Raw genomic sequence first — 21,992 nt, forward strand, 5'->3', positions numbered from 1 at the left:
CGGCTTTAATTTATTTCTCACTGTAATTTTTATTGTGTTAATGCTTTTTAGTCTAAATATCATATCGGCATAACAACAGCAAATATATTAAAAATCTTAACCTACCCGGCCTAGTCCTAATTTAGAATAAAGAGACGTACTTTGTTTTTTTACACATTTTTCGAAATTTCTGCCCAAGCGTCGCGACGATTAATACTGATCAAGTCCAAAATTTACGATTTCAACTGACCAAAGACTCAAGTATCAGTTTCATTAGATCCGTTTTTTTAATTTCGAGTCATTTTTGGATCGATTAATATTTTTTTTACTATCTATGATATGATATCTAATTTTCTAGCATTCGTAACTATTTTTGAAAATGGTCTGCTATTTTCTATTATCACTATGGAGTCTATGAAGTTAATAAATTGGAACTATGTTTCTACCTGGAGATAAAATTGAATGTCATGCAATTTAAAGCTTAAATAAGCGGAGAAACGCAGCGGAAAAACGCAGCGGTTATAGATAGGTCGGCGTTTCCGCAGCGGCTGCGGCTCAGAGCTGCGTGTAGCCATTTCGCGGCGAGGCGCGGCGGCGAGCGGTCGTTTGCGCGCGGCGTCAGAACACGTCGTCGCTTGGATCGTCGTCCAACTCACACAGGAGTTTGCTACTGAAATCACAAAAAAATAAGAAATTAGGCAAATAAGTATATTCTAGTAATCAAGTCACAAAAACAACAAACGTTTGTCAGTAAGTGAGGGTAGATGGGTTTCTTATTCCGTGCCAAAATACTCAAAAATGTTCAATTGCATTTTTACTAATTCTTTTTTTGATTGCTATAGGGTGTAGGGTTTATTAGTTTTAAGGTATTGTTATATTGTATCAAATTCTATAAATCGATCATGTAGATTTTGTAATTCTTAGTGCAAGCAGGATGTAAGTGACGTTTCTAAGACACGATAATTTCTTATTTGATAGTCTACAAAAAACTCTACAATTAAAGTCATTGCTTGTCTACGTTGCATTTTTAAATGACTCAGTGAAATGATGCACACAATCTACCCGCAATAATAAACCCGCAACACAAAACGTACTTGCTATAAACAAAATCCCAAAAGAAATTCTACTACGTCGAGACTTCATTGGTCTTGAATTTGAGATATTTCCTGGAAGCGTTCGATAGCCCCTTAATAACAGAGAATGTGAAGAAGGTATTAAAAATACAAGTTTAACAATAGTTGAATACTTACTCTTCTTTACTCGCGAAGGACTCGGCATGGACACGCCTATTGCATGCTCTATCGCAGCAGTGACAGTGCCAATAGGCGAGCACACTCAGACTAAACACGAATACGGTCGTCGGTAATACCAGGGCCAGGATGAGTCCTCGGATTGTGCTTTCCCAGGAGTATCTCGCGACCACCAGATCGGGACGCGTGAGGCTATAGTAGCAGGGAAATATCTTGGGCGCCTTCTTCCCCGCGTAGTCGTGGGCGAATTCTGAGCAGTTCACTCGAGGTGGATATCCACACCCCTCCGGATTGATCAGGAATTTCAAATTCACCTCATCCCACTCCTTCGGTATTGGAGCATCATCGGAGAACGGAGTTCGGGCCAAATTGACACGTATTTTGTGACATTTCGTGTGAGTCGTCGTGCAGCCTTCTCTGCATGACGCCCACGAGCAGTTCGACATCGTTTGGGCGTAGACGTGTTCTGACACAGCACATATCCCAGCTTCCGGAACAAACTCAGCGAGTATCGTTTGAATCGCTGGTTCAACCACGAACGGGATCAGGAAGAGGAACGCGAAGACAGCGAGTATAGCGACGGTGCCGAGGGTGAGCGACGTATAAAATTTGAATCTTTCGAAAAAATGTGCCAAAAGCTGCTCCCGTGTCGGTTCTAGAGGTGTCAAATCTTCGCTTCCGGGCTCCACTGAGGCCCCCATAGGAAGAGTAGATCTTTCCGAGGCAGCCGGTGAGAGGGTCGTGCGAGATCTACTTAAGGATGACATGGTGGGAGTGCAAAGGTAGCAGGTAAGCAATTAGTCGTCTCTTAATGAACCAGCCGGGCCCTCGCAGAGGAGGGGAACGCCTGAAATGAAAAAAGTTGAATGTTAGTTTTGAATGAATAAATAATTCATAAAAACATTCTTATAAAAAGTATCCACAAGAGTAAAATAATTCAAAAAGGCCTAAAAATTCGTTTTCAATTTAAGTTACATAATAGTTTAAAATCGGAATTCGTTACATAATTCTATCAATTCAAATGTAAGTTTTTACAATAACTTATGAGGAAATACTACATTTTTCTAAGAATAATACAATTATTGGTATTTTATGTTGTAATCCAAATATTTATTAAACTATATTTTGAACATGTAAAGGTAATTTCGTTAAAACGATTGATACTTTAATAATATTAAACTTAAATTTCCTCGAGTCACGCAATACTTCTATCAAGGACGTTTCTACTGTAGTAGAGCTATTCACTGCTATTCAATATAAGCCACACGTTAAGTATTAAAATGTAGGTCACTAAAAGATTTCTCACGTGACTGATCTCAGAGAGGAGATACAGGATCGTTTGGAGACATTTGCATTTCGGATTGTCCACCAGTGCAACTTTTGAATCTCATTTTTGCATCGTCACCCACTTCAACTGTCTTTTGACACAGCATTAAAGTTATACAAGACACAACAACCAGAACCGTAGGAAGCACCAACGCAACAAGGAATTGACGATAAGTCGCATCTAAATCGAATCTCGCAACGACAATATCTGGATTGTTCTCAGTGTAGAAACATGGGAACCGAGCCTTCGCATTGTGATCCGTGCCGTCTCTTCCATACGATTTCAGAAACTCTTTGCATTCGTCCGCCAAAGTATTGACGCATCCTTCAAGGTTGATTTGTAAACGGCTGTCGTTAGCCAGCGTCAACTCTACTTCAGATGGAGCAATTACATGATTAGGGACAGCTCGAAGCGTGTAGAGATACTGCAAATGTGTAAAATTGGTTAAATCTGATATCTCTGTGCGAGGCAACAATGCTGCGTTTATACAGTCGACTGCAACGACACCTAACGAGCCATTATGGACGGCATGACATGACAGCATTAGCACTTCCTCCCCTGAATCTGTCCACACAATGTCACCGCCGTCCTCTTTCGCGAGTTTAGCACACTTCGCTAGAAACACTCTGTCACCACTTAACACTATTACGTTCTTGTTTCTGGTCGGGATGTCGACACATCTTCGGTCGCAGTTGTACGGCGTTCTTATTTTTCTACAAGTTCCTCTACTACACGAAAACAGGCCGTGAACGTCTATACACGTTATCTTCCCCCTTCGCCCTGAACACTTTAACGGTGGATCCGTTTCTCTGAACGCACACTCGAAGGCGTCCGTAATGTTTATACATTTGCCTTCCGTACAGTTGAACGTTCCGGTCAAATTTCTGCACTCGTCTCGGATGCAGTGGTATTTCTTCGCATTCTCCTGGTCTATGCCGTAGCAGGTTTTGTTTGCGGCGCTCCCGCACTCGGACAACAACAAGGACGAGCCGTTCCTTCTAACGTTGACGTAGATCTGGATGCAGGCCCCGGAGGTCTTGCTGAGGCACCACTCGCCGCAGGAGCCCCAGTCGCAGTTGTCTTTGTTGACGGCCCTAGTCGTGGTGCACATAATCGGGGTCGGGTCGATCCCCGAGGCGATTGCGCGGGTGTAGGGCATGTATATGGCGACGGTGAGATAAACAATGGCGACCGCGCTGAGCACGGCCGTCATCTGGCAGACGCAGATGGTCCCGCATATCTTCTGGTCCTGTGGTGGTATTATCAGGTCCTCGACGGGCGTCGGTTTCGGCATGGCGGAGACCTGCTGCCTCTCGCGGACTGGCAGCACTGACGGGCGGGGACGGACCGCGCACGCGCGCTGCCGCGATCGATCCGGCGCAGTGCAGGCAACCTCGAGTGTGCTATTTCTTAATGATGTCAATGTTCGACGTCTGAGTATTATATAAATTATGACTGGCTATTAAAAAATATTTGGGTTTGTAAAATTTGCACACAAAGTTTTATTTTTAAATATTTTGTACCTATTTTAACAAACGTAAACATCATCATAATTTTAACAGTATTTAAAAAAAAATCCTTAAAGATCACTTTTATTTTTCAATTCAATTTATATAATATACTTTGTTTATGAAATATATTAGAAATAAACTTTTTTTTTAAATAGTCGGGATTATTCTCAACTCCAAGTAAATAATGAGAGTGCACATTTTAGGATCACTTTGAAAATTTTAAGTAAAAAACTTATTTTTCAAGCATGGATGCAAATGGAAAATATATCATGTACCAAAAAATATAATTAAATAGTAAAACATATTTTCACTTAACAATTTTAAGTAACATTTATTTTAATGTTTTAAAATACCACAATATAAGCTATGAAAGTAAAATTTTCTTACACCAACCTGAAAACTGGGAACGATTAGTACTCGCCTGATATATCCTTATCAGCCTTAATGCTTTCCTTTCCTTGAAACTTCACAGCCTTATTTACACTTCTATTCAATTTAAATTACACTTTTATTACTATTTACAAATATTTTCCCAGATTTATATCTGCATGTTTTGCTCCGGTTCAGTGTGAAGTGAGCTACAGTTGCTCTGCGCAATGCGGCATCTATACTGACGTGCTTCAAGGACAAATTCGTGTTTGTTATGAGTACTTATGAGTTTTATAAAACGCGTTACTTCGGAATTAATGGCACTTATGTACAGATATTCCAATAAAATTTCTCGAGATGATCTCAATAATGAAATACCTAAGGATATTAAATTTTTTCTGGTCTTGAATATTTTGTAAAATAAAAGTAGTTTCGTAAAAGCTTCAACACAATGGGCATTGTCCAAAAAAAATCACATGTACTTTTTATATTTTTTTTCGTTAAAATAGGGTATTTTAAGAATATAAATTAAATAATTTTGAAATTCATTGGCTAGTTTTTTCTCAATAAATTTTTAAAGTTTCGCTCTGACGTCATCACCGGCGGCCAATTGACCTCTGTAGTGTTTTAAATTTCCTTTCAATCTTATTTATAATGGCTGGTTCGTCAAATGCAAGTTCTCATTATGTGAAAGCTGATACGAGAAGCTTACCAAAGTTCGAAATGTAATGTTGGTCGAATGTATTGCTTATTTAACGCCATTGAAGGTCAAACAAAGGTTAAACATATTTGTTCAAAAATATAGGTAACTAATGGGTATTTTTTTCTTTTATATACAGAAAAACGATCACTGACCTTATTCCTCGAAATGTTTTTGTAATGAGCAAAATTAAAAAAAAATGGACTATCCCCATTTTGAATATTATATCGTGCATTTAAAACAAAAATGTGTATTAAAATAATATTAAAAAAACCGTAATAACTCTATTAATTCAATATTAAGTTGCTTATTCGTTTAATTTTTTAAATTATTTTTTTAATATTATATTTAGATGACTAGTTTCACTATCGAAAGTCGAAACACCTTTCGTTAATAAGATTTTTAAAATATATTTTTTTTAATTAATGAGTAAACAAAACTAAAACAGAAAAAATGTAAACTTACAGAACTTATTTTCCGCTGATGTTCGAACTGTCTGCATTTTGTTACCCTCATCGCTCGCTGAAAAAAATTTTTTTTTACAATTTAATGTAAATTTTTGATTACTCAATTTATTTTATTTATTACTCAATTTATTACACACACCTGTTTACATGATGATTTTTTCACGTGTTTGCTTCGAACATTTTGGTGTTAGAATGTTTTCTTTGGAGCCTGCATGGCGCATGTGCATAGGTATGCCAAAACTCCTTTATTATTTACAAATGGTCATGCAGCATCACCAAGATGCAGGTGTTATTAATGTAGCCTATGTATTCACCTTTTTTTTCTAATTTAATAATGTCATTTTAATTTAATATTGATATTTTAATACATAATAATTTTAGAATAATATTAATGAATTAATATTTGACTATTATATAATTATTGTTGACTATTATAATGCATTTTTTATGACCTATAATTGATAATTGCATGACACCATTTTAATGTTTCAATTGAAAATTTGACATATTATATATTATTTGTATGAGTCTGATGGTTATTAATAAATAAAATAATCTATTAATTGTTGTAGAATGTAGACTGTAATTCTTTTTATTGTTAATTTTGCATGCCCATAGAGGCCTATGTTTTGAACCTAAAATCAAATATTATAAGACCTATTATTGTAACACACATACGCAAAAATAAATGGATTTGAATTTGAATTTCTTTGATTATAATATGTTTTAATGTCACAATTATATATATGTTTTTACTTTTTATTTTATGATCTCAATATATTTTTATATATTGGGATCATAACGTTGTGGTTACGACATTTTTGGGCAATAGCCAGGGCTCAGGAGTGTTCAGGGGCATATGTTAGCCTTCTGGAAACTGGAACAAGATTGATAATATACCATAATATTATAGCGAATATAAGAGCAATGACTAGCAATTTTATTGCAGTTCAGACAAAAAAGGGATTTATACAGGGTGTAACAAAAATAAGTGATAATACTTTAGGGTCTGTACGTGTTCCTTGTAGAGAGTTCACTGTGAAAGTAGCAGAGCTGAAAGACCAATTTTTTTTTCACTTTTGTATGGGGAAACTTGTGACGCTCGGGCCCTTGCCCATACAAAAGTGAAAAAAAAATTCATCTTTCAGCGCTGCTGGCTGCAACTTTCACAGTGAATCACAGACTACTTAGGGATACTAAGTGAATTCTCTACAAGGAACACGTACACACCCTAAAGTATTATCACTTATTTTTCTTACTGTAGAACTTCGCATTAAATTATTTAAAATTTCGTTTACTTTTGTGCTAATCCCTGTGGTTTGGAGATTATAATATTGTAGTATTTTAATATTAAAATGATTAACTTTGACAATTGACATAAATTCGGTGCCTTAAATATTGGTAATACCAATTCCGATGTTGCGGGGTTGAAATTATAAATATAAGGCGCGTAATTATTCGCTATCAAGCGTACCACTACTAAACTTATAATACTAATTTCTTAATGTTATTACACTAGTACTAATTTGTTAAAGTGTAGTTAATGTTATTTAATTAAATAATCCGGTGAACTTCGTATCACTTAGAAAAATAAAATTGTAGTTTCTTTTTACATAATTTTCTCCACCTTACAAACGTTCACTTTACTTCAATGAATATTTTAAGGCTAAAATTAGCCAAATCGGTTCAGCCGTTCCCGAATTTTAGCCTTTTTTGACTTAAGTTTTGACTAACAAAATTGAGATTTTTTTTTTGTACAGACTGGTAGATGCCTACAAGAACGGAACATTTTTGCGCAAGCCGCAATGAAAAATAGTCAAGTATTTAGTTAAGTAGTTAACCTCACAAAATTTCATTAAAATCTGCCAGTGATGCCAAGATCAAGAGATTTCTATAATCTATTATTATAATAATATTTTGTATGTATAAATAAAAGTCATCTAGGAGGAGTTTGGCAACAAACAACGCGACATGATGACTATTTTTTTCTTTACACAATCTAAAAGGCCGTATACACGATCGGTTCCAACCACCAACAGAGGTCACCTTGGTTGGGTCAACAAAGTTGAATTTCTATCTACACGTAAATCAACTCGTCTGTCTTGGGCCTTGGCTAGGCTGTGGAAAAGTGAACAATGGGACCACTATGTAAACCTCAAAAGACCGCAATAGCGCTGGCTTGTATACTCTACATGTGATGAAAAAAAAACGTAAAAAAGACGGTTGTAGATGAGACGGTGCTTAAAAGAAAGAAAAACGTAGAGCCACTTAATCATTTAAAAAATATTGGACTCTGATGATTTTCTCAATTATTTTAGAATGGACGAAAATTCTTTGTCTGTGGAAGAACGTTTAATAGCAACGTTAAGATTTTTGGCTACTGGCGCTACACACCGCGTGCAACGCATCCGACGATCAATGTGCGACTGAGCGCCAACAAGCGTCTACACGGTTGCGTTTCAACTCAATGTTCTCTATTTGACATTGGTCGTGGGGGATGCGCTCACTACCAAGGCTATTGAAGGTTATTTGGTTGGTCAACAAAAACAAGCATCTACACGGTTGATTTTTGTTCCAACCCTACCAAGGTGACCTCTGTTGGTGGTTGGAACCGATCGTGTATACGGCCTTTAAGATAATATGATATTTGAAACATTTATTTACCTACAATATGAGAAGCATAGCGATTGCCTCACCGCAATGACAATACTATTAAGCACTAAAATCATTGTAATATTATAGTTAGTACCACAGAATATACAAGATGTTAGTGTAAACACCGTTATCTGCCGTTATCCTTGAAAGCTTGAAACCATCAAATGAGCCCGTCAAAATGAACAACTTTTTCTATGAGAACAATGCTGGGAACTCAAAACAATCAGTCTTCATACCCATACGAATTGCCGATCCGGGCATCCGTATGGGTATGAAGACGGCATTTTTTTTTGGAGTTCCCAGCATTGTTCTCATAGAAAAAGTTGTTCATTTTGACGGGCTCATTTGATGGTTTCAAGGATAACGGTGTTTACACTAACACATAGTCCTTGATAATCAGTATGAACTAGCTTTACTTCCAGTATCAAGGTATAATAAAGGTGCATTATTTAATCTTAGTATAGGCCAGTTAAGAGTAGAATCATTGCAGAATACAATACAATACAAAAACACTTTATTGCACACCAAAAATAAAATACAAAATAAAATAAATTTTACATAAAACAACTAAAAACACTTTATTGCACACCAACAAAAAAAAATACAAAATAAAACAAATTTTACATAAAACAACATTTACATAAAACGACCTCTGTGGCTCAATTGGTTGAGTGTGTGGCAGCTCGCGGGTTCGAATCCCGCCGACGCGGGAACAAAAAGTTTTCAATGTTTCCGAGTCTGGATGTGTATTAAATATGTGTATGATGATCTAATAAAAATCTTAAATGTATGTAAGTATAGTATAAAAGTATTAAATAATATATTTCCGTTGTGTGGTACCTATAACACAAGTCATTCCACTCCCCCCCACCCCTCAATCTCACGTGAGATTTTTTTCAATGTGGGTTTCCGTAAACGAGTGTACTGTGCAATTAAACGAAAGACGACCTCTGTGGCTCAGTGGTGAGGGCGTTGGTAGCTCAAGCCGGGGGTCGCGAGTTCGAATCCCGTCGACGGAACAAAAAGTTTTCAAAGTTCCTGGGTCATGGATGTGTATTAAATATGTGTATCATATAATAAAAATCTTAAATATATGTAAAGTATAAAAGTATTAAATATATTTCCGTTGTCTGGTACCTGTAACACAAGGCCTTCAGGTACTTAGCACGGGGCCAGACTGACGTGGTGTGAAGCGTCCATAGATATTATATTATATTATTATTAATTGTTTGACAGTCAGTAGATGTATAATGTCAAAGTATGAATGAAATTATTTTCTTTCGAACGAATTAGAGAATGATCTTAATCACGTAACGTATACGATTATGTTGATGAAATGGACCAAAATAGTACTTACTTTTTTTTTTGTAACAATGAGAAAAAAAATACGTGAGATTAGATGAGATTAGACTTGACCCGCTCCTAATTTGTTAAAAAGGCTTATTTGAAAGCCATTTTGTCACTAAAATATGTCATAAATCATGAGTTCAATTTTTTTTCTCCAACTTTTGAAAAACAAATTTTTTCTTTGACTTCATACTAATCTGACCTATACTTCATAGGAAAATCGTTATAACTTCTAAACTATCTGACTTAGAGCATTGAAATAAAGAATTTATTTAAGATGAAAGTTCCCTCTATCTTTTTAAAATAAAAAAGAACCAGTTTAATGCGCTAGATTTTTCACAAAACGCCATTAATAAAAAAACATTTTTTTTTTTTAAACTTTGGTTCTATGTTTAATTCCACGAAATTTATAACATATTGCCTGTGTAAGCGTAGTCCACAAGTTTAGCTATCAAATGAGACCTCTTTTATCTTCATAGGATATTTACATGAGAAGTACTGGTCAGATTAGTGTGAAAGCTGGAGAAAAACTAAAATGGCTGCCATTTTGCAACCGTGAGAGAGAGAAAAAATTTAAGAGCCAATTTGTCGATAAAATATGCCATAGATTATGACATTAAAGGATCGGACACCGGTGTCGGGACACATTGTTTAAACATTTTTCAACACAAATTGAACTCATAATTAATGGCATATTTAGTGACAAATTGGCTTTCAAATATTTTTTTTCTCCAACTTTTAAAAAAATATTTTTTCTTTGGCGTTAAAGGATTGGACACCGATGTCGGGACATATTGTAAAATTGGAATCTCGGAATCGGCTCCAACGATTTTCATGAAATTTAGTATATAGGGGGTTTCGGGGGCGATAAATCGATCTAGCTAGGAATCATTTTTAGAAAATGTCATTTTATTCGTGTTTTATCGAATACCGAGCAAAGCTCGGTCAAATACACTGTATTAGATTAAGTTTGTGATTGTATTTTCTTTATTGTTTATTAAATAAAATAAAAAAAATAGCTAGTAAATTATGAAACAAGCATCAGGTAAAAGGGAAAATTTTAGTAGTTTCATAATGAATTTTAAAGGCTGGTAACGCACCTGCAGCTTTTCTAATGTTGCGACTTGCGAGTGTCCATGGGCGACGGTAGTTGCTTTTGTGACCCGTTTACTCGTTTCCTCCCTTATTTTATGAAAAAAAAAATTGGAATAAATTGCGAATGCATTTTGATTAAGCATTCTGCTGATTTGGTTGAATTCCTCCTTCGAAAGTGATGTAACACAAAAACGTGCAAAACCTGTCGTCCTTGGAAGGACGTTTCTGTCTCCCACTAGGAGAGTGATGTAACCCAAAAATGTACAAAACCTTAGGAGGTCGTTTTTGTCTTCTACTACAACAGTGATGTAACTCAAAAACGTGCAAAACCTGTCGTCCTTGGGAGGACGTTTCTGTCTCCCACTAGGAGAGTGATGTAACCCAAAAATGTACAAAACCTTAGGAGGTCGTTTTTGTCTTCTACTACAACAGTGATGTAACTCAAAAACGTGCAAAACCTGTCGTCCTTGGGAGGACGTTTCTGTCTCCCACTAGGAGAGTGATGTAACCCAAAAATGTACAAAACCTTAGGAGGTCGTTTTTGTCTTCTACTACAACAGTGATGTAACTCAAAAACGTGCAAAACCTTTCGTCCTTGGGAGGTCGTTTTTGAGGTCGGCGTGTGAATAGAGGCCAGAAGGGTCAACGCTCAGTTGACTGAGGCTTGTTAACTGATTGTGTGCAATTTATCAGTTAAGATGATTTGGCTGGACCACAGTGGATGGTATTGGTTGATAGGTATAAAATAAAAAATACTTAAATTATATATTCCAAATAATAAGTTTTGAAATAAAACATTTGGAATGTCACATATTATTTTAAATTTCACAATTACATTCACAATATTATAAAGTGTTATTTATATACCTATTTGCAGAATTATTTAATTAAGTGGCAGTTTGCATATTAATTAATAATATTTTTTCTGGAACCTCCTTTTGGTTAAAGGATTCCTCCTCAGATATTCCCTTCAGGTAGTCTACAGATTACAGAACTTACCTTACTTCTTACTAAGTACTACAGAAAATAACAAATTTATGTAGCATCCATTATACCCAGAAAATCGACTATTATTGAGTTATTCTTCTTTGCGCAGAATTAGCAAAAAACTTCTAGTAATTTTATATAAAAATTAAAAACCATTTTAGTAACAAAAGATGCCAGCTTTACTATTCAAACCTGTTTCGTTAAATGTAACTGACCATAAGTTACCTATTCGCAAACTGCAAGGTTATAAAAAAAGATAAGATGAGCTCGCTTTTTGTAAGCAAATATTTTATTATTGTACTTAATAAAGGGCAGTCTTTTAGCCTATGCAGCATGCACCAAAGTGTCAGAAAAAAATTGCTTTAAAAATTAATACATAATAATATTATAAATATTGTTCAAATAGGTACCTAACATTAATTTTGTCAATGCTAATAATAAAAACAACGGGTGCACATATTATGTCCTGACATGAAATTTAAAAAAATATATTCATGACAAAATATTATGCATAACGGCTTAGCAAATTTTCACGTAAAACCTTTGTATTGATTTGATTTATATTATTTAAAAAAAGTCGCCTGTAACAAAAACACTCGGTGTATTTTGTAGTTGGTGACAAGAATCAAGAGATAAACACAGGCTAATCCCAGATCTTTCCAGAGCATCTAGGGCTGTCCAACCTTTTGCAAAAAAAACTATTGCAAAAGTAAAAAAATATTTTCCTTATTATATTAATCATTAAATAAAAATTTAATGTTTGATTTTCTATCTTGACATTACTTAATACTTGAAAATGTGTTAAAACTTTAAATTAGTAAAAGATTAGTTAAAAAATTTAAATATAGTGGTTGCTGGTAAAACATGTTACAATGTTACATGAGTTATAACTTATAAGTATTAAAATAATGACGAAGGTAATATGCGGTACATACTATTACTAAAGGTATAATAGCTATACTATTGATGGCAATAAAGTATTGTATTGAATAATACACCACAGTAATAAAATATGTTATGAAAAATGGAAATTTTATGAATTGCTTTTGCGGAGTAGATATACAGTGTGTAACAAAAATAAGTGATAATACTTTAGGGTGTGTACGTGTTCCTTGTAGAGAGTTCACTGTGAAAGTAGCAGCTCTGAAAGACGATTTTTTTTTCACTTTTGTATGGGCAAGGGCCCGAGCGTCACGAGTTTCCCCATACAAAAGTGAAAAAAAAATTTGGTCTTTCAGTGCTGCTACTTTCACAGTGAACTCTCTACAAGGAACACGTACTCACCCTAAAGTATTATCACTTATTTTTGCTACACCCTGTATATGCAGTTTTATTTTTATCTTAGCATAATGTGTAGTTGATATTCTATTACCAAAAAATATTTTCTGTTTCCGTTACGTTTCTTTTACCTTTTTTTTAACATTTTAGTTTTATTTCTTCTAAACGAGTAATGATTCTAAATTTTAGTGGTCATATTAACTCTCCTTTTCTCATAAATCATTGTTTGTCACATGTACAAAAAAGGTATAACAAATTAGAATTAAGCTGTGTCAATTTTCCTACGTAAATTAAGAAAATACTTATTAACATAAAATTACAATAATCAAACACGTTGCGGTCCAAAAAGGTTTACGATCGCTGTGATCAGGAGATGTCCACAGTATTATTCCTAAATGGATTTAATTTAACTATCCTGGCCCTATATAAGGACTGGCCATGTTACACCGGCCACAGTCAACAATCTGTGAGCAACAAACATGAAGACTTTAGTAGTACTCGCCATCTGCTTCGTGGCCGCTCAGGTATAAAAATAAAATAATTATTAAATAATAAAAACATCTTATTATTAATTTTAAAAATACCGTTAAAATAATTTTATTATTTTGCAAAAAATTATTCGCGCTTAAAAAGTTGACGATATATTATGTTAAAAGTTTTGCGTTTGTTTTTAGTTTTATTACTGATTTTTTTTTCTACTATCGTGTTATTATTTTAAATGAATTATATATGATTTTTAAGTTAACTTAATAATATTGCTTCCAATACAATTTAGTTCTGAAACTTTTAAGTACCATAATAAGTTAATAGTGTTCGAATTTATCACCTTCTCATGGTTTGTTAGAATGAACTGCCGATATTTTGGGAATACAGGGTGTAACAAAACTAAGTGGTAATACTTTAGCCTTTAGGATGTGCACGAGTCCCCTATATAGAGTTCACTGTGAAAGTAGCAGGGTTGGAAGAGTAACTTTTTTTCTTTTGTATGGAATATATGAGGCTGGGGCGCTTTCCCTTATAAATAACAAAAAAGTGCTCTTTTAGCGCTGCTATTTTCACAATGAACTAGATATACCTCCCACATAATTTTCTTAGACAGACCGGTTTTTCATTAAAATAAGGACAGAAACCAGTGATTTCATAGTGCCCAAGTGTGTGCACAAAAAACAAGAACACTTTTTCTTTCTTTAATGACAGGCAAGAGATCAAGCGCAAGATTCTTTCATGCCCATTTCGTGATAATTCTATTTCCTCTTCATCATCAATTTCTCTTCATCATTAATTCCACTTCATCATCAATTCTTCTTCATCATCAGGCGCTGTCGGACGAGCAGAAGGAGAAGCTGAAGAAGCACAAGTCGGAGTGCCTCGCTGAGACCAAGGCTGATGAGCAGCTCGTCAACAAACTCAAGACTGGAGATTTTAAGGTGAGGATATAGGTCTACAACAGGGGTTCCCAAACTTATTTTGTCTATTGCCCATATTCAGAACAAATTATTTTTTAACGCCCCCAATGCCCTTGTTTCACCTATTTTCTTATCTTTAAGTATTTCAATTCAGGGGCTTTCAAACCATATTTTTACCATTATCACTGACTTAATTTGCATTCCCGAACTTTCTCCAATCCCAGAATTCCGGTATTTCTGTTTAACAAATTGTGTTCTAAGAAGTCGCCTTTAAAACTTACTAGCCAAAAATGCATCCAGATGCAATGAAATAATAAATCACCCCCAAAACTCTACACAACGCCCCCATTTTTTTCTGGGTCCCACACCGCCCCTCTTTAATCCTTCAGCGCCCACAAGGGGGCGTTATCGACCACTTTCGGAAAGGCTGCTCTACAAAGTGTACTTATCGGTCCTTTTCTTTTGAAACCTTTTAAATTAGTGACATTTTTGACTGGCACCAAAAAATAGGCATGATGACTATTTTTTTTTCTTATTGAAATACACTTAAAAAATAGAAACATCGTTGAAAGAATGATTCTGATAGCTTAAAAATTCACCAAGATATGACAATTCAAATATCTCATAAAAAAGACCTGCCCGACGCTCCATACAAAGTGCTACGAAAGTATGACTTTTATAACACAGAATAATTAATCAAAAATACCTCTATAAAAACAGGGATCCTAATTTTGCCAACAGAGGAGAGTGATTTAAGCTTCCAAAATTTGTACATAGATTAGTTCAAGCATACACTATAATTTGCCCATAGCTTATATGAAATATATTTATGGTTTTTTAAATTACGCGACTAAAACCATTTTGTCACTTACGTCCTTTCTATTCCTTGATGGCCCATTTCTTGTTTTCTATGAGAGGCCGGGCCGGCCTCTCATAGAAAACAAGCGATCTAAAACATATCCAAAACGATTTTTTACTTTGAGGCGGCGTCGCGTTAAGAATGGCTGCTTTACAGTGTGTAATTGTGTTTGTGTCCCTTGTATAGAATTCACTGTAAAAATAGAGCTGAAAAATTTACTTTTGACCTTTTATATGCGAAATAAGTCAAATGACCCAAAAATGTAACTCTTTCAACACTGCTTTTTTAGTTCTGTCACAGTGAATTCTTCAAACACCCTTTAGTTTTGTCACCTACTCGTAGTTGTGCTAGGTTAGCCTACCTACGCCAACCTAAGTTACAGGATGGCTAAACCTTATTATATGAGTTTTGTTTAATTACTGCCAAAAATTCATAAAAATCGGTCCAACCGATTAAGGAATTATAAGCTTACAACCATCGCGACACGTGAATTTATTTGTAATTTTGCCTATTCTGTAACTAAGTTTATCTTATAACCACGAGCAAAAAGATCCTTGTAAGTTAAAACGCTGTAAAATGAGAGTTGTCAAGGGACACCCGCGCTACCGCACGGCTTACGAGTACAACTTTTTTGCTCTAGTTGTAATATACCGACACTTTTGTGTCAAATCGTTAGAACTTTTTCCGTCTAGCCCCCTTTCGCAACGCGCGATAAGGAACTTCGTTCCAAAAAAACTTTGGCACTATAGCGACTTAATCGTCATCATTCTCTCGCAGACAGAGAACGAGCCCCTGAAGAAGTACGCGCTATGCATGATGACCAAGTCCGAGCTGATGACCAAGGACGGCAAGTTCAAGAAGGATGTGGCCCTCGCGAAAGTGCCCAACGCGGGTGAGTGTGGGACCAGTTGCTGTATTGGGACGAGTTGTGGTATTGAGACGAGATTTCAAAATGAGAAAGTAGTTTCCTGAAAAGTTTAACTCGTATCTCGTATCATATTAACTCGCCCCATATTACTCCTGAATAATATGTGGCGAGTTATTCAAATATATATATACATGTGGAAAGAGTTTTCTACCTCAGGCATTATAGTTATGGGCAGAGAACACATAATTTAATGTATTCTGTGGAGTACTGACGAGTTGTCCAAATGGGACGAGTTACTTAGAGTACCTACATGTAGGACGAGATTCCCAATTTTAGGAAAATGTGGGACGAGTTACCCTAATCCAGCAAATAATTAGTCCTAATGTAGGAATCTAGCAATCACATTATGTAAAATAAATTTTGGTTAATAAAATATTTGTATTTGTAATTAGGATAGGACCAACCCCTGCGAATGAATGGGACTAGTTTCCCAGACTATCCAAATGAATAGCCAATTCATCACCGAATAAAAACTATAAGGATGAAGCCAAACGAGCGTAATTTGTGAGTTGTGAGTCGCAGAATTTCGGCTGGCAGATATTCTGCTGCATTCAGTTTCATACAAAAGTCCTGTTTGATTGACACGAGCGTAATTTTGTGAGTCTTGATTTGTATGAAAAGATATTTACGCGACCGAAATTCTGCGACAAAACTTCACAAATTACGCTCATTTGGCTTCACCCTAACTATATTTTTATATTCCAGCTGACAAGCCCGCGGTAGAGAAGCTGATAGACACCTGCCTGGCCAACAAGGGCACCACGCCGCAGCAAACAGCTTGGAACTACGCCAAATGCTACCACGAGAAGGACGCCAAGCACTCAGTGTTCCAGTAAACTCGAACATAACTCCACCCTAACTGCCGTTACGAATTTATTATTCTGATAAATTAAAATTTTGCAACAATTCTTTGTTTATGATTGCCTTTTTGTTGAATCCAAGTGGAGCAAGGTGTTAAGAGGATACACCAAGGGCTAGAGAAATGACAAACAAGTATTTGTAAAATCTATTGCCGTCTCCCTAACCTCAAGCCTCCCCTCGCAGAGCGCGATAGAAACATTCAACTGCAGCTTGAATTGAAAATTCTGAACAGAAAATCAACGATTCGTTGTCCCCTGATATTTTCTTCTTCAAAACTATAACCGATTAAAGACGCTACTTTTTTCATTAAACATTAAAGCAAGGCTTAAGCTGTGTTCCTATGTTTTATTTTTTTTGTATAATCTAGCCAAAGTTTTCTGGATGTTTGAACACAGCTGAAAGTCTGGCCAATTTATTGGGTTTTTGAACGTTCATAATAATATTACCTATATTTTTAATAAGGAAATTATGAAAAGAAAGAAAACATAGGGATATAATGCTAAAAGTGACCATAGATATTCAGGAAAAAAAATATAACTCTACCGACATTATCCAGGGAGGAAACAAGGGACAACGTTTGTATGGAAAAACGGCCCTAGTGTCTCCTCTTAAGTTTTTAGTGAATAAATGCAGATTCCAAAGAATTATACACAACTAAAGCCTTTCGACATTTTATTTTTGCACTAATTACTCACTGCAAATTTAATAATAATTAATAATACTTAATTATTAGTATGAGAGTAACAATAAAAATATACTAAACTTAAAGGTAAGTTTAGTATTATATTTTAATTTTTTACTCAAATTAAGTTTCAGGTGATCCAAATATCCATACTTCCATACTAATATTATAAATGCGAAAGTGTGTCTGTCTGTCTGTCCGTCTGTCTTTCTGTCTGTTACCTCTTCACGCCCAAACCGCTGAACCGATTTTGCTGAAATTTGGTATGGAGATACTTTGAGTCCCGGGAAAGGACATAGGATACTTTTTGTTCTAGAAAAATGTACGGTTCCCGCGCGATAAACGAGTTTTGGCGCAACGGAGTTGCGGGCGTCATCTACTTGGGTCATAATTACTCATAACTCATAATATTCTAAGCTATCTACGTCTTCACAAATTCATAAACTTTAGCCCTTTTAATCGTTTTATAGCTAAGTGTCTAAAAGAAAAAAAATATGACGTTATAAAATAAAAATATTTAAAGTAATAAGAATGAAATAAAATAATATAATATGATTTGAATTAAAATATTGTAGAGGACTAATTCAAAATTTAATCAAAAAGAGTAAGCTACTTTTTTATGTAGCTTACTCTTTTAGTACGTGGGAGAGCCATACTTTGGCACGAATGGGCCGGCCCGACCGGAGAAATATCACGGGCTCACAGGAAACCGGCGTGAAACAGCGCTTGCGCTGTGTTTCGCCGAGTGAGTGAGTTTACCGGAGGCCCAATCCCCTACCCTATTCCCTTCCTTACCCTCCCCTATTCCGTCTTAAAAGGCCGGCAACGCACCTGCAGCAGCTCCTCTGATATTGCGAGTGTCCAATGGACACTGTCCATGGGCGCCGGAAGTTGCTTTCCATCAGGTGACCCGTTTGCTCGTTTGCCGCCTTATTTCATAAAAAAATATTCTTTCCCGCTTTTACTTCGCTTTGTCGCCACGCTTCTTTCTACAAAATTATTTTCAAAAATATTGAGGACAGTAAAATCACGACATCTAGTGGCAACATTGCGAATCATATACCACACCGAGTATTTAAATAATTCTGGTAGTGACCGGTAGATGTCATAATTATATTAATTTTTGATAACAGGTGACGCTTAAGCCCATTGAAATAGTGTTTTAATAATAAAATAGATGGCGCTTATTCGTTTATGTTTAAAAGTTTTTTTTAAATGATGCATTAAATTATAATAAAGCAACATATTTTTTAAATGTGTTACCTCAAATTTACGTTCAAAGGGCTAGTGAGTTTATTCTAGTACTTATTTAAATATTCTGTAAGTGGTATACTTAATTGAAAGCTTACCAGAGGTCCTAGACAAGCGGCAAGCGATTATCGTAAACGCCAACGCCAACGCCACAAAATGAATAGCTTTGTCCACACTGTGCCTTTTTCTGTTCGCTAAGGGCATGCGTTATAACTTATAGCGCAGTCAACAGCGAACGTGAGGCATGCCCAGAACAGGGAAATAAACCCGCAACGCATGCCCTCTGACCGCATCCAAAAAACAAAAATGACAATGTTGGTGTTGCGTTCGTTGCCGCATTCAATTATTGAATGCGCCAAAACGAAAGTTGAATCTATGAAATTTTCAGAAGTATAGCTATAGCGGTTCTTGAGATACAGCCTGGAGACAGTCAGACGGACAAACAGACAGACGGACGGACAGACGGACAGAAAGACATCGAAGTCTTAGTAATAGGATCCCGTTTTTACCCTTTGGGTACGGAACCCTAAAAACCAGGCGTTTTCCGTTAATAAAATTCTGTACTGCGTCTACTCCTTGACAGACTGTAGTTTACTCTTTGTCTTTCTAATAACTCTCTTTACATATTAAAACTAGCTGTCGCGGCAAACGTTTTCGTACCATGGCAACGTCCATCGCTATCCCGTCGCACAAACAATGGTCGCCGTCAGTCTCGAGTTGTTTTTTTTTTTTGATGAAATAAGGGGGCAAACGAGCAAACGGGTCACCTGATGGAAAGCAACTTCCGTCGCCCATGGACACTCGCAGCATCAGAAGAGCTGCAGGTGCGTTGCCGGCCTTTTAAGAGAAAATAGGGTATTAGGGGAGGGTAGGGATGGGAAGGGAAGGGAATAGGATAGGGGATTGGGCCTCCGGTAAACTCACTCACTCGGCGAAACACAGCGCAAGCGCTTTTTCACGCCGGTTTTCTGTGAGAACGTGGTATTTCTCCGGTCGAGCCGGCCCATTCGTGCCGAAGCATGGCTCTTCCACGTATAAACTACTATTATTTATTCAACAAATGTCTGGATGCTGATTCAAGGGATCAGCGCGACGCGACGGACATCACCGCTACGGGTGAATTTCTACTTGTTCATCTCTCCGGACTCTGCGGTCGTTGCGAGAGCTACCTACCTGCCTGCGTCCTTCCTGCATCCTACCCGAATCCTACCTGCCTGCGTCCTTCCTGCATCCTACCCTAATCCTACCTGCCTGCGTCCTTCCTGCATCCTACCCGAATCCTACCTGCCTGCGTCCTTCCTGCATCCTACCCGAATCCTACCTGCCTGCATCCTACCCGAATCCTACCTGCGTCCTTCCTGCATCCTACCCTAATCCTACCTGCCTGCGTCCTTCCTGCATCCTACCCGAATCCTACCTGCCTGCGTCCTTCCTGCATCCTACCAGAATCCTACCTGCCTGCGTCCTTCCTGCATCCTACCCGAATCCTACCTGCCTGCGTCCTTCCTGCATCCTACCCGAATCCTACCTGCCTGCGTCCTTCCTGCATCCTACCCGAATCCTACCTGCCTGCATCCTACCCGAATCCTACCTGCCTGCGTCCTTCCTGCATCCTACCCGAATCCTACCTGCCTGCGTCCTTTCTGCATCCTACCCGAATCCTACCTGCCTGCGTCCTTCCTGCATCCTACCCGAATCGTACCTGCCTGCGTCCTTCCTGCATCCTACCCGAAACCTACCTGCCTGCGTCCTTCCTGCATCCTACCCGAATCCTACCTGCCTGCATCCTACCCGAATCCTACCTGCCTGCGTCCTTCCTGCATCCTACCCGAATCCTACCTGCCTGCGTCCTTCCTGCATCCTACCCGAATCCTACCTGCCTGCATCCTACCCGAATCCTACCTGCCTGCATCCTACCCGAATCCTACCTGCCTGCGTCCTTCCTGCATCCTACCCGAATCCTACCTGCCTGCGTCCTTCCTGCATCCTACCCGAATCCTACCTGCCTGCGTCCTTCCTGCATCCTACCCGAATCCTACCTGCCTGCGTCCTTCCTGCATCCTACCCGAATCCTACCTGCCTGCATCCTACCCGAATCCTACCTGCCTGCGTCCTTCCTGCATCCTACCCGAATCCTACCTGCCTGCGTCCTTCCTGCATCCTACCCGAATCCTACCTGCCTGCGTCCTTCCTGCATCCTACCCGAATCGTACCTGCCTGCGTCCTTCCTGCATCCTACCCGAATCCTACCTGCCTGCGTCCTTCCTGCATCCTACCCGAATCCTACCTGCCTGCATCCTACCCGAATCCTACCTGCCTGCGTCCTTCCTGCATCCTACCCGAATCCTACCTGCCTGCGTCCTTCCTGCATCCTACCCGAATCCTACCTGCCTGCGTCCTTCCTGCATCCTACCCGAATCCTACCTGCCTGCGTCCTTCCTGCATCTTACCTGAATCCTACCTGCCTGCGTCTACAGCCTACCTTCCGGGACTCCTCCACCTGCACTCCAGCCTCCAGGAAAGTGAAGTACCATTGGTACAACAAGGTACATTTGTTGTGAACGACCGAACCACGATCCATGCTTCTTAAAATTCTAATTGTGAAATCAAAATTAAATAATCTATATTGTAATATATTTTTAACTTACTAACTGATACTTTTCTTTAACACCTAAGTACTAAAGTGTTACAACTTATCAATAATATAAAAAGTATCCAGTAGCCGATTCTCAGACGTACTGAATATGCATATATAATTAAAATTTGGTTAAAATCAGTAAAGCCGCTTCGGAGGAGTACGCGGCCTAACATTGTGACACGAGAATTTTATATATTAGACTAGATTTAGTGTAAACTTATTTTGTTCTGTTTTCCAATTTCATTTTTAACAAACCTTACCCACTTATGTACATAAGTGCAATAACATTTAATATGAATGCTCCATCTTGATAAGTAACGGAGTTATGCCCTATTAAATATACACACAGGTGCAAAAAGAATTTCAAAGCCACGGACCGCAACAAGCGATTTTTCACTTCAA

General features: G+C 37.4%; 2 protein-coding genes across 4 annotated transcripts; one reads left to right on the top strand and one right to left on the bottom strand.

Annotated features, from left to right (window-relative positions):
- Window positions 1-5,804, bottom strand: LOC121735941 (protein tipE). 3 transcript variants are annotated; one of them, XM_042126945.1, is made up of 4 exons: window positions 5,743-5,804; window positions 5,602-5,658; window positions 1,230-2,076; window positions 1-649 (listed from the first exon to the last, which is right to left on the bottom strand). In XM_042126945.1, exons 3-4 carry the CDS (start codon window positions 1,994-1,996, stop codon window positions 598-600), a joined length of 819 nt encoding a protein of 272 aa, XP_041982879.1. In that variant the 5' UTR covers window positions 1,997-2,076; window positions 5,602-5,658; window positions 5,743-5,804; the 3' UTR covers window positions 1-597. The 3 variants fall into 3 exon arrangements, with proteins under 3 accessions (XP_041982879.1, XP_041982880.1, XP_041982878.1); XM_042126946.1 differs by lacking the exons at window positions 5,602-5,658; window positions 5,743-5,804 and adding an exon at window positions 4,461-4,491; XM_042126944.1 differs by lacking the exons at window positions 1-649; window positions 5,602-5,658; window positions 5,743-5,804 and adding an exon at window positions 2,536-3,868 and having other exon boundaries at window positions 1,999-2,076.
- Window positions 5,805-13,402: 7,598 nt separating this feature from the next.
- Window positions 13,403-17,064, top strand: LOC121735942 (general odorant-binding protein 56d-like). Its single transcript, XM_042126947.1, has 4 exons — window positions 13,403-13,489; window positions 14,282-14,392; window positions 16,008-16,122; window positions 16,864-17,064. The coding sequence occupies exons 1-4, from the start codon at window positions 13,445-13,447 to the stop codon at window positions 16,992-16,994; spliced, it is 402 nt and encodes a 133-aa protein (XP_041982881.1). The 5' UTR covers window positions 13,403-13,444; the 3' UTR covers window positions 16,995-17,064.
- The last annotated feature ends 4,928 nt before the right edge of the window (window positions 17,065-21,992 follow it).

The sequence above is a fragment of the Aricia agestis genome, chromosome 18 (genome assembly GCF_905147365.1).
Source record: "Aricia agestis chromosome 18, ilAriAges1.1, whole genome shotgun sequence".
Taxonomy (NCBI): domain Eukaryota; kingdom Metazoa; phylum Arthropoda; class Insecta; order Lepidoptera; family Lycaenidae; genus Aricia; species Aricia agestis.